We start from the raw sequence: 15277 nt of genomic DNA on the forward strand, positions 1-15277 counted from the left end.
AGGCAGATGATGAGATTATTTGGGTAAAGTCACTGTACCCAAAGCTGAAGAGCCTCCCGTGATGAAGAGAAAGCAGCGGAAGCCAGGGAGAGGAGAGTCACATTGAGGGCGACATGTTTGTGTCCAGCAAAGATGAGCTTGGAAGGAGTGAGCCCGGTGAACATCAGCTAGAAGCTTTGAGAAAGGGAGCAGAAGCCAGAGGCAGGAAGTGGAGCCAATCAGAAGCCAGAGACAGGAAGTGGAGCCAATCAGAAGCCAGAGCCAGGAAGTGGAGCCAATCAGAAGCCAGAGCCAGGAAGTGGAGCAAGTCAGACCCACATGAGAACTAGGAGGCGAGGCAAAGGGGCCAAGGGACTAGAACAGCAGAGAAGAGTAGGCACCAAGGCTGGGGTGGGCATAGGGGTGAGAGAAGGTAGGGGGTGAAGGTGGGGGTGGAGGCAGAAGATGGATTGGCCTGGGCAAGCAGCAGGGAGGTCTGTGATCATCCTGAAAAGTGCCATAGACATTTCACTCAGAAATTCCACTTGAAAGAATATCGGAACAAATACTTGTCTCCTTTAATGCATTTGCATGTCATATCTCTCTTAAAGGGTGACACTAAGAAAACCCTGCCACGTTGAATTTTGCCAACCCGAAACATAATGGGGGCTGTGGCCTGACCTCTGAACTGCTTGCTGTTGTGGTTATTTTATTATTACTATTTTTTGAGACTTGGCTTCATGTACCCCAGGCTGTCCTTAAACCTTTTATGTGTGTGGCTCACGAATGAGCTTGACCTCCTGACCCTGCTGCCTCCACTCCCGAGAGCTGCGATGATGGATGTGTGTCACCACACTCAGTTTACGCAGTGCTGAGAATCGAACTCAGAACATGAGCACGCTAGACCCATCTACCAAGTGAGCCACACTCAAAGTTGATTGGGTCTCACTCCGTAGGCCAGGCTGCTCTGGAACTCCTGTCAATCCTCCTGCCTCTGTCTCTCCAGGGCCAGGGTTACAGGTGTGAGCCCCACAGGGGTCTCTCTGTTCTATGCTGAATATGAATGACTACAGTAGGGGAGTGGCATTGCGGGCATACGAGTTTCTTCCAGAAGCTCCCGGTTATGAGCTTTGCTCTGTGTCTCTCTCTGCTCATGCCATTCTTTCTGTCTGAAAGACTTGCCCCTCTCCCTCCTTTACTCCCTGAGATGTCTTCTCTGCTCTGAGATGTTATTCCCTCTCCTATCTTCTCCCAAGGCCGCCTAGGTGCCCCTCCTCTGAACTCTCAGAGAAGCTGCCTGGGAGGTCTCTTCACCGCACTGAGCCTGTTCTACGAAACAATGTGGCTTCAGGACTGGATCGAAAGTTCTCAGGGGAAAAAGAGTCTATTAATATGTAACTGTCCCTGAGTAGGTATTTGATAATGGAAATAATGAATGTTCTCAGGTTTTAGTTAAACTAAGGGATTTTATATTTCTTCCTTCTAAACATTATTAGGTTAGAGTGTTCTTTTCTTTGTTAGATCCATGCATCTGAGAGGTGATTTAAAATAGTGACTAAAATTATTTCTGACACTATTTCTGCCACCTATGGACTTAGTAACCCAGGGCAAGTTACTCAGTTTCTCCTTGTTCACTATTTTAAATGCTTTAAAATGAAGTTTAGTAGCATCTACCTCCTGGGCCTAGAGAGATGGCTCATCATCAGTTAAGAGCACTTGTCGCTTTTGCAGAGAGCAAGTTTTGGTCCCCATTATTCACATGGTGGGTCACAAGCAGCTGTAATTCCAGTTCCAGGGGCTCCAATGCCCTCTTTTGACCTCTAGGGCACTGGGTCATAGCACCAGGCACGCACATGGTGCACTTCTGTCCATGCAAAAAAACACTCATGCACACAAAATAAATACATCTAAAAAATGTGTTTTACAAAGAATGATCCTTCATTATTAGAAACAAGACAAAGTGGCCACTGCCACACAGCGCAAGTGGAGCAGAGGTCATCCAGAGGTCCAGGTGCCACTAACATGATCAGGTAAGTGGTGGAGAGATGAGAGAGAAAAGGAAACAGAAGAACAAGAAGGGCTGGAGCCTCCAGGATGGTGAGAAACAGCCTCATGTGAGCAGCCTGTGCTGCTACCCAAGGCCATGGTGAAGTCCTGGCCCAGCTCTGTCCCTGAGGACCATGTCTGAGTCAGTGGTATTAGAAGTTCATATGCAGAGTTTTATGGGGATGAAGTGGGGAACACCAGGGCACATGCTGAGCAGAGCTCTGTGTGACAGGGTACAGTGACAGAACAGCGGCTGATGCCCGCAGCATGACCTGACCCTTAAGCCTACACCACTCACCCACATACCAAAGAAATCTAGGAAAGCAAGTCACAAGAGCTAAAAGTCATTCTAGATCCAGGCCTCTAAGACCCTATGTATTCTAGGTTTTCTTGGACTTTTTCTTGCATGATGTGCCCTCACCTCAGTGCTGAAGTCTGGCTAGCTGGACCCAAATCCCTCATCGTGCTTGTCACCTCTTACTGCTTTAGGACTCTGTGAGCTCTTCCAGTTATGATCCAACCTTATTCCCAAGTATTTGATGTACTTTAATACTATTGTATATGGTATTGATTTTGTAGTTCATCTCTCTTCCCCGCCCCCTCCCCGACAAGTTTCTCTGCGGAACAGCCCTGGCTGTCCTGGAACTCCCTATGTAGACGAGGCTGACCTCAAACTCACAGAGACTGGCCTTTCTCTGCCTCCTAAGTGCTGGATTTAAAGGTATGAAGCACTACCACATGGCTTTGTATTTCATGTCTCAATCATCACTAATATACAAACATATATTTAAAATTTACCTAAAAAAAATCTTCCTGAAAAAAAAAATCTTCCTGTATTCATTTATTATTTATACATCTGTTTTTTTAGTATAGAGAATGTATATTCTCCATATGCGATTTTTTTCCTTACCAGTCCACATAATTTGTTTCCTTCTTATATTGCAATGGAACAAATTCGAATAGAACTAGTAATTGTTATTTTTGTGAACAGAGAAGCTAATGTTCGACATTTATTTGTTGTTTCAAGAAATGAAAATCCCAACTGTTTGGTTTTACCAATGAAAACTCAGGAGCCAAATTCTGGGGTGAAAAACCTGCTCACTCAGAGAGGCAGAGAAAGCACCCAGCTGGCCTTCCTACTCAGCTCACATGCTGAAGGAAAAAGCCAAAACCCAAAAGTCCAAGACCAAAAGCTTGCTAGCTCAGCTGACAGCCCAAGAGGAAAAAGCCAAAAGCTAAAAGCCAAAAAGCTCCCTTTTCTTCTCCATACTGTCTTAAATACCCTTCTCTCAATGCCCCCTGCCTTTATTTTTAATCCCTGTTAGCTGGTTTCTTGCTCGCTTCTTGCCCTAGGGTTAACTTTGTTAAACCCTGTGTGCAGAAACTCTTGGATTAAAGGTGTATGCTAGGGTGGAACCACACCAAACAAGAAATCGGTTTTTACAGTTCACAATCTCAGGGTTCACAATGGCATCAAATATCCTGCAACATTTATTCAGCCGACACGTCAGCAGACAGGCTTTTGCATAGACTTTCCTTTGTAAAGTGGCTAAGTTTCTATTGTCTTTTATGACTACATGAAAACACACCAAGGTCAGAATTACACAGAATGAAACTCAGACTCCACAAGACTGAGTAGAACTGAAATCCAGGTGATAGTTGCTAAAGCTGGGTCACCTTCTTTGAGAACCTTTCTTCTCCCGTCTGGGTACACCACCCTTGCTTTGTCCCCAGTTCCTAGATATTCCCTTAAGACATCAAACTGAAGGTGGCAGGCCCCTGTGCCGTGAAACCCTGACAGCAGCTGGAGCCTTGTCCTGATGGGGTCAGAGGGCCAATGGGATTTTATTTGAAGAAGCCTTTTTTTTTTTTTTTTTTTTTAAAGATTCAGAGGGCTGAGGACTCCTAGCAGACTAACAAGACAGAGGTCTAGTTACAGAGAAGGAAGAAAAATTCCAAAGCAGCTTCAGGAACAGGCATGGGTTCCAGAGTCTCATGCCCTGATCATCAGATCACTTCAGCTTCCATTAGGTACCAGGCTTCCTCCTCAGAAGCAGTGAGTCTGATCTGTAGCTGGGAGAGATCAAAGGTGGAGACAGAATTTCACTGGGTGTACAAACCACACTTAAAGGCAGGCCCCATGCCCAGAGGTAGATGACCAAGGCAAAACAAGCTCAGTGGTATTTGTCTCTTAATATTTTGTCTGGGCATTTTTTTTTTTTTACCCTTATAGACCTTTTACTTATATATTTTAAAGGTAGAAACAGAATATTCCAGCCCCATGCCATTATTCTTAATGGATATCTTAGAAAATGGCTGCTGAAAAACTTTTCATTTTCTCCTTTTCTTTATTTGGTGAATTTGCTATCAGGCCATCACCCACATAGGAGGTTGTTTTTCTGACTGGCTTGTGGGAGGAGAGCCTCTCCTATTGTTTTACACACACACACACACACACACACACACACACACACACTCACGCAGGAAGTGAACTCAAAGAAAGTCTTAAGTAAAAGGAAGATGCTGCTGAGCTGGTGGAAACAGGAAGTTGTTGCTTGTGTCTTCCGTAGAGTGGAGGAAAGTAAGAGGTGGAGAGAACACTTACTTTAAAAAGTGAGAGGAGCAGAGAGAGTGGAGTTGGAGAGGAGGGATGGTGGGGAACTCAGAGCAGAAGGTGGGAGCAAGCCAGCGGCTTACTAGACCTGGACTGTTTGGGTGGAGCTGGCTGTGCTGGAAGAGATCTGCAGCTCTGGGCAGCAGGCCCAGGGTTGCCCCACAGTATAATTCAAAGCTGTAGTTGCTACTGTGTAGTGGTTTGCTAAATAATCCTTGACACATTGTTTTCCTAAGCCTCTATTTAAATCAATAGGATTTTGTTTTGAAGACTTAGCCTGTGTGCTAAAATCCCCTCTAATAAATGTAGTGACTTGTAGGAACCAACCGAAGGACACATGGCTATTCACGTTTCTTTGTAGGACTCTTCTTTAAGTTTGAAATTTTTAGATAAAAAATTTTTTTTTCAGACAAGGTCTTCCTATGTAGCCGAGCTGACCTCAGACTTCTGCTTCTGCTTGCCAAGTGCTCGGAAAAAGGCCTTACTCATCATGGCTGGGCAAAACAAAAAATCCGGCTCTGGTTGGAAGAAGCAATTTTTTTTTTTTTTTAGAAGAAGCAATTTTAAAACCATGTGGTGTTTAGGGCACGATCTGTCTTCTCAGGTGTATGTTTGTGGCATTATCCATGCATTTGTTCTTTGATTTTGGTGCATTAAGTTCATGTATGTAAAGAATGGCTTCTTGTCATATGCGTTTTCGGGTTTTAATAACTTTAATTTGAAGTTGTCAGATGTTTTCATCACTTAGACCAATGCTTCCCTACAGAACAAAGGTAACTTCTAGCTTTCACATTCATTTATTCATTGATTCATTCATCCATTCATTAATTCAATAGGCATTTAAAAAAAAGATTTATTTATTTATTTATTTATTATTACATATACAGTGCTCTGTCTGCATGTACACCTGCCTGCCAGAAGAGGGCACCAGATCACATTATAGATGGTTGTGTGGTTACTGGGAATTGAACTCAGGACCTCTGGAAGAGCAGTCAGTGCTCTTAACCACTGAACCATCTCTCCAGTCCCATTGATAGGCATTTCTTAAGCATCTATTATATAAAGGGTGTAGACAAATATAAATAGGATGACAGCCAGTCCGTGGTCCTATAAAGTGGTACAAGTCAAGACACTTTGTAAACAAATGATGTTAACAGGTGATAGAGAGTCATTGTTCTCTGTTAAGCCTGCGGAGGATACTGTTACTTCACGCTATGGGCCACACAGTGTTAGGCACATCCCACCCTGCTGTGGAAGGAAACCAGGACTGAGCTGGAGCTGTTGGTGGCAATGAAAAGGGTGCTGCATGATTCTGTGGCTGCTGGTCATCAATCTGTGGCCATTTTTGCTCTTGTGGGCCTGGCTGATCCAGTCTGTGTGGGCAGCTTCCATTTAGGCTGCTTTGGCCACATGAAAACACATGCTCTTCTCTGTACATGTGGGAGGTGCGGATGGCTCTCTTTCATGTATCCCTCAGGAAATGTTTTTCTCAGATGACCAAAAAGATGCAAGGGGGCTGATCCAGGCAGTGGTGGCACAAGCCTGTAATCCCAGCATTCGGGAAGCAGAGGCAGGTCGATCTCTGAATTCAAGGAGTTTCAGGACAGCCAGGGCCATTCAGGGAAACCCTGTCTTGAAAAACAAAAACAAAAAACCTCAACCAAGCAACCAACCAACCAAAAACATGCAAGGGGGCTGACTGAAAAAGAGGATATGTTTCAGCTTACATTCAGATCACACTTCGTCAGTGAGGGAAGTCAGGGCCAGAGCTCAAGATAGGAATCTGGAGGCAGATACTAAAGCAGAGGCCACAGACAAGTGCTGCTTACTAGCTTGCTCCCCATGGCTTGCTCTGCCTGCTTTCTTATTACAACCCAGGAGCACCTGCACGGGGCTGGTACCACCAACTGTGAGCTGGGTCCTCCCACACTAATCATTAATCAAGAAAATGCTCAACACATTTGCCTATAGGCTAATCTTAGGAAGGCATTTTCTCAACTAAGAGTCTTTCATTCCAAGTGATTCTAGCTGGTGCCACGTTGACATAAAACTAACCAGGGCTATTATTTTTCATGGGAAAGAACTTCAATTTTTCAGAGCAATTAAAAATATGACAAAACTTAAAACTAATAGCTTCATACGAAAGAATGTCACTTTCTAACTCTTTAAATACCCACCTTCTATAAGCCTGAGGAGAGACCCAGAGTTGGGAAGATCCAGTGGGAAGGCCGAGTTAGTCCTGCAGACCTATATCAGTTACACTTTCCATGGGTATTTTTGAATATCTAGGTCCTGTGCTCTTTCTTCCTTTCCATGGCAACCAGCCTTCTAAAATCTTGGCATCTTCGTGTTCTTTTTTTTTTTTTTCTCCTTATTAACATTAATTCTGCAGAAAGAATCTGTCCCACTCACCCACAGTGGGGAGTAAGCGTAGGAGGCTTAACATCTAAGCACGGCTAGGAGCATCTGCACTGGAACAGGAGGGGAAGGAACCGATACTTGTGGAAGGGCGACAATTAGCCTGTAGAGAGCAGAAGAGACAAAGAGCACGAAACTAACTATCCCAGAGACCTCAAAATCACATTCTCTAGGTCATCGTGTTCTTCCTAGACAAGCTGCCTCTTGGGGCCCATCAGCAGGGCCAGAGTTCTCATGAATAGCCAAGAACATACGTTAACATAAATATTATTGCAAATAGGGCTGGAGGGATGACTCAGTGGTTAAGAGCATTGATTGTTCTTCCAGAGGACCCGGGTTCAATCCCCAGCATCCACATGACAGCTCACAACTGTCTGTAATTCCACTTCCAGAGGCTCTCACACCCTAATGTCAATACGCATGAAATAAAATTGAAAAATAATATTGTTGCAAATAATGGTCTCTATTAGCATAAATAATATTAAAACAGATATCACATCAAAAACAGGTGCATCTAATTAATTTTATGGTGTCATAGCTCTGGCTCCCATCTCAGAGCTGCTGTCTGTGAGAAATAAGGGAATAAAGAGCAGGCAGTAGGCAGGAGCTCTCTGAACTGTGTCAAGGTTAATAATAAGTAAAATGTTTGTAAGTAGAGACGAGGCAGGAACAGCTGTGCAGCATTCTTAGCAGCAAGGACATTGATAGCATGAGGACAGACCGTGAGCTTGCTTTTTGTTGCTTCTTTGGGTGGCCAGAGAAGAGTTATAACAATTGTAGGGGAAAACACCATTTATTGTATCAACTGTAGTCATTCCACATAAAAGCAAATGTCTACAGCTGGGAAACCAGAAGCACGCGGTACCATGTTGGAAGAAGACGCGGAGCAAGCCTATGAGAACTTCCTGGCTGAGATACAGTCCTTTGAGCTGCCCATCGAAGCTACTTTAAGGTAGAATGCCTTTATATTTTGCAGTTTATTTATTTTAGCTTCATTTATCTCCTTTTTGTTTTACGTGTGTGTGTGTGTGTGTGTGTGTGTGTGTGTGTGTGTGTGTGTGTTCTGGGACAGTCTCACTCTGTAGCACAAGCTGGCCTCAAGTTCACAGTTATCCTTCTGCCTCTGCTTCCTGAATGCTAGGATTCCAAACGTGCACAATTCGGCTTTAAATTCTAGATTTTCAGTGGCTCTAAGATGATGCGTGTATATACCTTTCTTGTTTACTTTTTTCTTTTCCTTTCTTCCTCTCCCTCTCTCTTTGTTTGTCTTTTTTTTTTTATTTTTTCTTTTTGGTGTTTGTTTTGTTTTTTTGAGACAGGGTTTCTCAGTTCAACGGATCTGGCTGGCCTGGAACTCACAGAGATCCACCTGCCTCTGCCTCCCAAATGCTGGGATTAGCTTATGTGTTGCTATGCCTGGTTTCTTGCATACCTTTAAAAAATAACAGAATACAAATATCTTTGAAAAACAATCATAGTTCTATACCTACTTAGTATTGAATTTTTCTTATCCCTTGAGTTATTCTAAGAATTACTCTACCTTTTTCCTGACCCATGATCACAAAGCTAAAAATGTGAGGCTCCTAAGTGATAGTGATCAAAAGTGGCTCCATCTCATCTTCTAATAGATACTCCACTTCCATTGAATTGTTTTCTCTAAAATATCTCAGTGAAAAAAAAAAAAAAGACCAGAAAAATTAGACATATCATTGGAGCCAGTTCATATTTGGGTGGAATGTGAGTTACAGAGCAACACAACAGCAGCTCATTTTGCATTGCTCCCCGGAGTGTCTGGTAGCCTCTTAGCCACACACTTTTAATTTTTATGTAAGACCTAAAAATAGCTCCTTTGGTAATGTGGGCATTCACTTGCACAGTTCAAGCCTGGATGTCTCTGTGTTAAAAGGGTGGCTTTAAATGTCTTGTCATCTCTGACCGTGCCTATAGATGACATCAGTGTGAGAACAAGATGCCAACTGATCCCTGTGATGGTGACAGTCAGTAAATATTTGTTGGGTAATGTTTATAGAGCAAGTAGGAGAACATTTTTTGAAATGGCTTTTCTTTATTCTCAAAAAAAATCTATTGCTTAAACTTGCATACATTCCTGCTGTATGTTTAATTTATATTTTGCGCCACTCTCTTTGAAGAGTTCAGGGCAGTGTTGTGCCCAAAGAACGCTACTGAATTTTACTGCTCAATCCTTAGATGGGCAATACAAAGTTGCAAAGAACTCTCTGTGTGTGGATCATACTGTGTACTGTGCCAACCAGCGCCTTCCTAAATGTGTGCTTTTGCTCGGTGGATAGTTTAGAAGGCATAAGGGAGAGAAGTAAAACTATTTTAAAGTAAAAAAACTCTAAGGGCCGAGAGGGAGGATTTAAATGGAAATAGATTGCTTGGAAGAGACAAAAAGGTCTTGCTGTGAGGTCTTGGGATAGACAGTGAGGGCAGGCTTAGGAAACTGCCATGATGCAGTGAAGGATCGGTGGTGACACCTCCCTGGGGGAAATCCCTGTGTGTGGGAGTTGAGGCAGGGAGAATATCTGAGTGTTCTCTTTTTCATTTTCCTGATCACAGGGTAGAGAAGGCACCTTCAGCAAACATGCTAAACGCTATCGCCATCTTTCCCCGGCGTACCTCATTTTTCAGGCAGGAATTTGAGGCGACCTATTGCAGAGCGGTGTTAAGGGCACGGTGGGATTTGACTCTCTAGAGGTGGGATTTGACTCTCTAGCGGGATGAATTCAGAGATCGCAGCGGCTTGCCGCTCCTGATTTCTACTAATGCCACTCAGTTGCTCAAACGTTTCTGGCACAGTCGCCTCCTCACCTCCCCGCTCCCACCCCCACCCCCATTATATGGCAGAACGAGTGTGGTCTATCTGGGCGGTCATGAGTGGGGTCTTTGAGACCAGGAGACGTCACTGATGACCATTGCACCCTGCCAAGTCTGTATTCGTCCAACTTCTTGACTTCAAGCTCCTCCCCTGCCTGCTGCCCACAGTAGACCCTTAGGCCAGCACCACATGATTCTGAGGCCCTAGGTTAACTTCCATTCTCTGTGTGGAATATAGTACCATTGGCTGCTGTACTGTTTGAAGGAGGGTTGGAAGAGAGACCCGAGACACTGCACTTTGAGTTACCTGAGAAACAGCCATTAAAGTGGTACAGATGAGCTGGAAAGTAAAATTGCAGGCCGGGAAAGTAGAATCCAGCGTTAGCCATTGTGGTGGTTAGTTTAATTGTCAACCTGACCCAATGGAGAATCACCTGGGAAGACAGTCTCAGGAAGCGACTATCTAGACCCAGTGCTGGGGCCCTCTCTGTAGCCAAGTATCTTGGTTGCCTTAACTGATGTGGGATGCACCCAGCCTAAAAGTAAAGTATGTGGTTCCATTTCCTGGTTTGGGGCCCTGGACTGTATAAGAGATAGCTAGCTGAGCGCGTTAAGCGCACATGCGTTCATTTCTCTTTGCTCTCCACTGTGGGCGTGGCTCGCTGCTTCAAACCCATCCAATCTGTTAGACCTTAACTTGGAATGGTAAGCTAAAGCCCCTTTTCCTAGAGTTGATTTTGCTAAGGTATTTTTTAATCACTGCAACAGAAACAACCCGTAAAAAACAAAACAAACAAACAAAAAAAAAAAAAAAAAAAAAAAAAAAAAAAAAAAAAAAAGAGAAAAGAAAAACAAAGTAGAAAACAAGCCGGGCACGGCGGCGCACGCCTTTAATCTCAGCACTAGAAGGCAGAGGTAGGTGGATCTCTCTGTGAGTTCGAAGCCAGCCTGGTCTACAAAGCGAGTCCAGGACAGCCAAGGCTACACAGGGAAACCCTGTCTCGAAAAACCAAAACCAACCAACAACAACCACAACAGCACAACCGTCACAGGGATGATGCGAGGTGGGAAGGAAAGCCTGCTGCCGCGCAGGTGTTTTTTTCTAGCACACATTAGCTTCCGGCATTGAGCCTCTCCTAGCCCACAGGAATACTTGCCAGCGCGGTGTGCGGCTCATCACCCCGTGGGGCCTCAAATTGGTTTTGCTGTCTGTGTCCTTTTGTTCTGGGCACAGTTTGCACCATGCTACAGCCAGACACTGACTAATTTCCACAAGATATTTTCATTCTCTCAGGTTCCTTGTTTTTTACTCCCTGTCCTTTTACTTGGCTCAAAACCACCTGGTTCCACAACAGCTTCTCCCTCTAGGGGATATGTCTCCTTTACTGGCTGTCCCTGGGAGGCTTAATGTCTTCGCCATGTTAAGAAAACGTAGTACCTGTTTTTATAAGCCTTAACAGCCTCCTTGAGGAAGGAAGGCAACAGTTTTCAATCACCACATCCTTTGTGCCACCGGCTGCCCGAATCCTCATCTTGACGATGATCCTAATAAACTAGTGAAGGCAGCTACGGTTTTAGGAGAGGGCAATCCCAGTTTATAGCATCTAGTTATCATCCATAGTCACACTAGAACGTCCTGACACTAGGCCTCACCCACTAGGCACCCCCTGCACAGACCAGGGTGTTGCTTGGGGTTCCTTAAGCCTTCCACGGCCTCCCTGCAGGTGTGTTCTTAGTTCTCTGGTAGAGGCTTTGAAAATAGGTCTGAGGCAATGTGGTTCAGAAGTCAACCTATGTTTTGTTGCTGGAAGAGAGCACCACTGATAAGAAAGTCGGTGGGAGCTGGAGGGGTGGAGGTGCAGGCAGAACCACAAAAGGGCCTGCAGAAGGCTGGGAGAAAATAGGAGGAAAAGGGAATTGTACGGGATGACGTACCGGAAGAAATTTTTGTAATTGTTTTGTGATAACATAATTGTTTCACACTTGTGTTCACAGACTCCCTTGGGCACGTTTCCAAAAGCTGACCGTGAAGTTTTTACCCAGTTTGAGAGCAAACAGGATATCGTATTTCTTTGACTTTAATGTTTTTAGGAATAAAGATAACAAATATGATTTTAGAGAAAGAAAGAAGCTTTTTTTTTTTTTTAATTTAAAGCTTCAAGGTAAAAATATCCTCAAATCATAACATAAAAAGTGAACTAAGTTCAACTTCAGAACGGGCTTGTTGAGTGCATTTCCAAAAATGTAAGATTTCTACTTTATTTCATTCATTTAGTATGTTGACTTAATCTAGGGTTTAATCTGGACCATATACACTCATTGCTTGTATGATTTTGGCTTTAATTTCTGAAACTGAGATGGAAAGTATTAAGCTGCCTGTAGCAAGTGATTATCGACTATGGATCTTAGTGCAATGCCTGTTTGGCACATAGCAAATGCTTGTTAAATGCTAGCATTACATTAATAGTGTACATCTAAGACATATATTCCAATATGTATTACATGTATAATATATGTACATGTGTCTGTGTTTAATCTATACACCTTATTTTTAATATGTAACTTGGTATCACAATAAACAAACACAGCATCTTGAAACTGAGTAGTTGGGAATTGAGCTCAGGATCTTTGGAAGAGCAGCCAGTGCTCTTAACCTCTGAGCCATCTCTCCAGCCCAATTTGCTGGGTTTATTTTGTTATTGTTATTGTTTTGGGGTTTCTTTGTGTAGCCTGGGCTGTCCTGGACTCATTCTGTAGACCAGGTTGGCCTCGAACTCACAGAGATCCACCTGCTTCTGTCTCCCAGAGTGCTGGGATTACAGGCATGCGCTACAACCCCAGGTTGATAATTATTTATTTATTTATGTGTGCATGTGTGTATCAGGGTATACCATGTGAGTGAGGGTACCAACAGGGGCCAAACAAAGCCATCAGGCATTGTAGAGCTGGGGCCACAGGTAGTTTGCAAGCTGCCTGATGTGAGTGTTAAGAACTGGTCTCAGTTCTGAAAGAGAGCCACACACTCTCAACTTCAGAGCCATCTTTTCAGCTTCAGAGTCATTATTTTAAAAGGAGTTGGTGGGCTCAGAAGTTAAGAGCACTGGCTATTCTTCCAAAAGATCCAGGTTTAATTCCCAATATCCACACCATCTATGAGTCTAGACCCATGGGATCCAATGTCTTCTGGCTTCTATGGATATCAAGCATGCACATGGTGCACAGATATACATGTAGACAAAACATTCATGCACATTAAAAAGAAAAAGAAAGGAAAAGAAGAAATCATTTCATTTATAGCTGGGCATCCCAGCGCTAAGAGGCTTGCAGTAATGAAAGTTTTATTTTGGGTGCATAACATTCAAGGGAGAGAGGTGTCTTTTTTAAAAATCATATTCACTAGCTGGTGTGGTGGCACACACCTTTAATCCCAGCACTCAGGAGGCAGAGGCAGGCAGATCGCTGTGAGTTCAAGGCCAGCCTGGTCTACAAAGTGAGTCCAGGACAGCCAGGGCTACACAGAGAAACCCCTCTTGAAAAAAAATTCATATTCATTAATACTTAATATTTAGGACAATATTATCTCATTTATTCTCTAATCAGAGTTGTATATTATACTACATTTTGTGGGGATAAGATGGAATAGGAAAATTGGTCAGAAAAAAAATGCCATAGGTCAGGGATATAGCTGAACGGTAGCGCTTGCTCAGTGTGCCTGAAGCCCTGCACTCTATTCCCAGCACTGAGGAAGGCTGGGTGTGCTGAGGGATGCCTGAAATACAATTGCTTTGCTATGTAATAAGTTTGAGGACAATGTGGGGAAAGTGAGGCTTTCTCTCTAAACAAACAAACAAACAAACCTGAAGTACACTTCAATGGTTTAGTACTTGCAAGTGTGGCCCTGGGTTCAATACATAGAACTGTAATAAATAATTAAGTAAATAAGCAAGCATTAGGAAGGAAGGAAGCCATTCTAACAGGTGTAAGGTGGAATCTCAGAGTCATTTTGATTTGCATTTCCCTGATGACTAAGGATGTTGAACATTTCTTTAAGTGTTTCTTAGCCATTAGAGATTTCTCTGTTGAGAATTCTCTGTTTAGCTCTATACTCCATTTTTTTAATTGGGCTATTTGGTTTGTTGGTGTTTAATTCCCTGAGTTCTTTATATATTTTGGATATTATCCCTCTGTAGGGATGTAGAGTTGATGAAGATCTTCTCCCAGTCTGTAGGCTGCCATATTGTTCTATTCATAGTGTCCTTTGCTTTACAGAAGCTTTTCAGTTTCATGAGGTTCCGTTTATTAACTGTTGATCTTAGTGCCTGAGTTGTTTTCTCCTGTGGCAATGACTTTATGGCTCTTCTTCACTTTAGTGTATCTGGTTTCATGTTGAGGCCTTTGATCCACTTGGACTTGAATTTGTGCAGGGTGATAAATATGGATCTATTTGCATTCTTCTACATGCAGACATTCAGTTAGACCAGCACCATTTGTTGAAGATGCTATCTTTTTTTCCATTGTGTGGTTTTTGCTTCTTTGTCAGAAATCAAGTGTCCATAGGTGTGTGGGTTTATTTCTGGTTCTTCAATTCAATTCCATTGATCAACTGTTTTTATGGCCAATTCCATGTGGTTTTTATTAATTTTGTAGTGGAAGAGTTGGGGGAAGGATAGAAGGATCCTGAGGGGGATAAGAACTCCACAAGAAGACCGGCAGAGCCAACTAACCTAGGGCCATCCATGGACGGAGACTGAAACACCAACCAAAGAGCAGGCATGGACTGAACCTAGGCACCACCCCCATACACATACATATGTAACTGATGGGCAGCTTGGTTTCATGTTGGTCCCGTAGTAAGTGGAGCAGGAGCTCTCTCTGACGTGGATTCAGTTGCCTGCTTTTAGATCACTTTCCCCTAGCTGGCCTGCCTTGTCTGGCCTCAGTGGAATAGGAAGTACTCAGTTTTGTTACCACTGATTTGCTGGGGTGGGTTGGTAAGGGGATGGAGCTCCCCTTTTCTGAGGAGCAGGGGAGGAGGGAAAGGAGGAAGAGGGCAGGAGGGTGGGACAGGGAGGAGAGGACAGCATAGGTTCGGGATGTAAAGTGAATAAAAACCAAAATGAACATGCCAATTAAGCATTCTCTCATTTCTTCTCCATTCCTACTTGGGAGGAAAAAAAAGTGAAATAATGTAGTTTATTTCACTAAAAGAAGAAGGAGGAGGAGGAGGAAGAGGAGGAGGAGGGAGAGGGAGAGGGAGAGGAGGAGGAGGAGGAACAAGAGGCACTGGAAAGAGGCTCATACAGAAGCCCCAGGTTCACTGCCCAGTATTGACAGGGCAGCTCCCAACCATCTGTAAATTCAGTTTCAGGGGATCTGGTGCCC

General features: G+C 43.6%; 1 protein-coding gene across 3 annotated transcripts in view; it reads left to right on the forward strand.

Annotated features, from left to right (window-relative positions):
• The first annotated feature begins 7751 nt into the window (after positions 1-7751).
• The window catches only part of Exoc6 (exocyst complex component 6), a 141491-nt gene continuing 133965 nt past the window's right edge, over positions 7752-15277 (forward strand). The window contains exon 1 of one of the 3 annotated variants that reach the window (XM_051146403.1): positions 7752-8009. In XM_051146403.1, coding sequence (XP_051002360.1) covers positions 7888-8009 — 122 coding nt within the window. In that variant the 5' untranslated portion in view covers positions 7752-7887. The remainder of the gene's footprint in view (positions 8010-15277) is intronic. The other 2 variants (XR_007830660.1, XM_051146401.1) reach the window with 2 other exon arrangements.

The sequence above is a fragment of the Acomys russatus genome, chromosome 5 (assembly GCF_903995435.1).
Source record: "Acomys russatus chromosome 5, mAcoRus1.1, whole genome shotgun sequence".
In the NCBI taxonomy this organism is placed as follows: domain Eukaryota; kingdom Metazoa; phylum Chordata; class Mammalia; order Rodentia; family Muridae; genus Acomys; species Acomys russatus.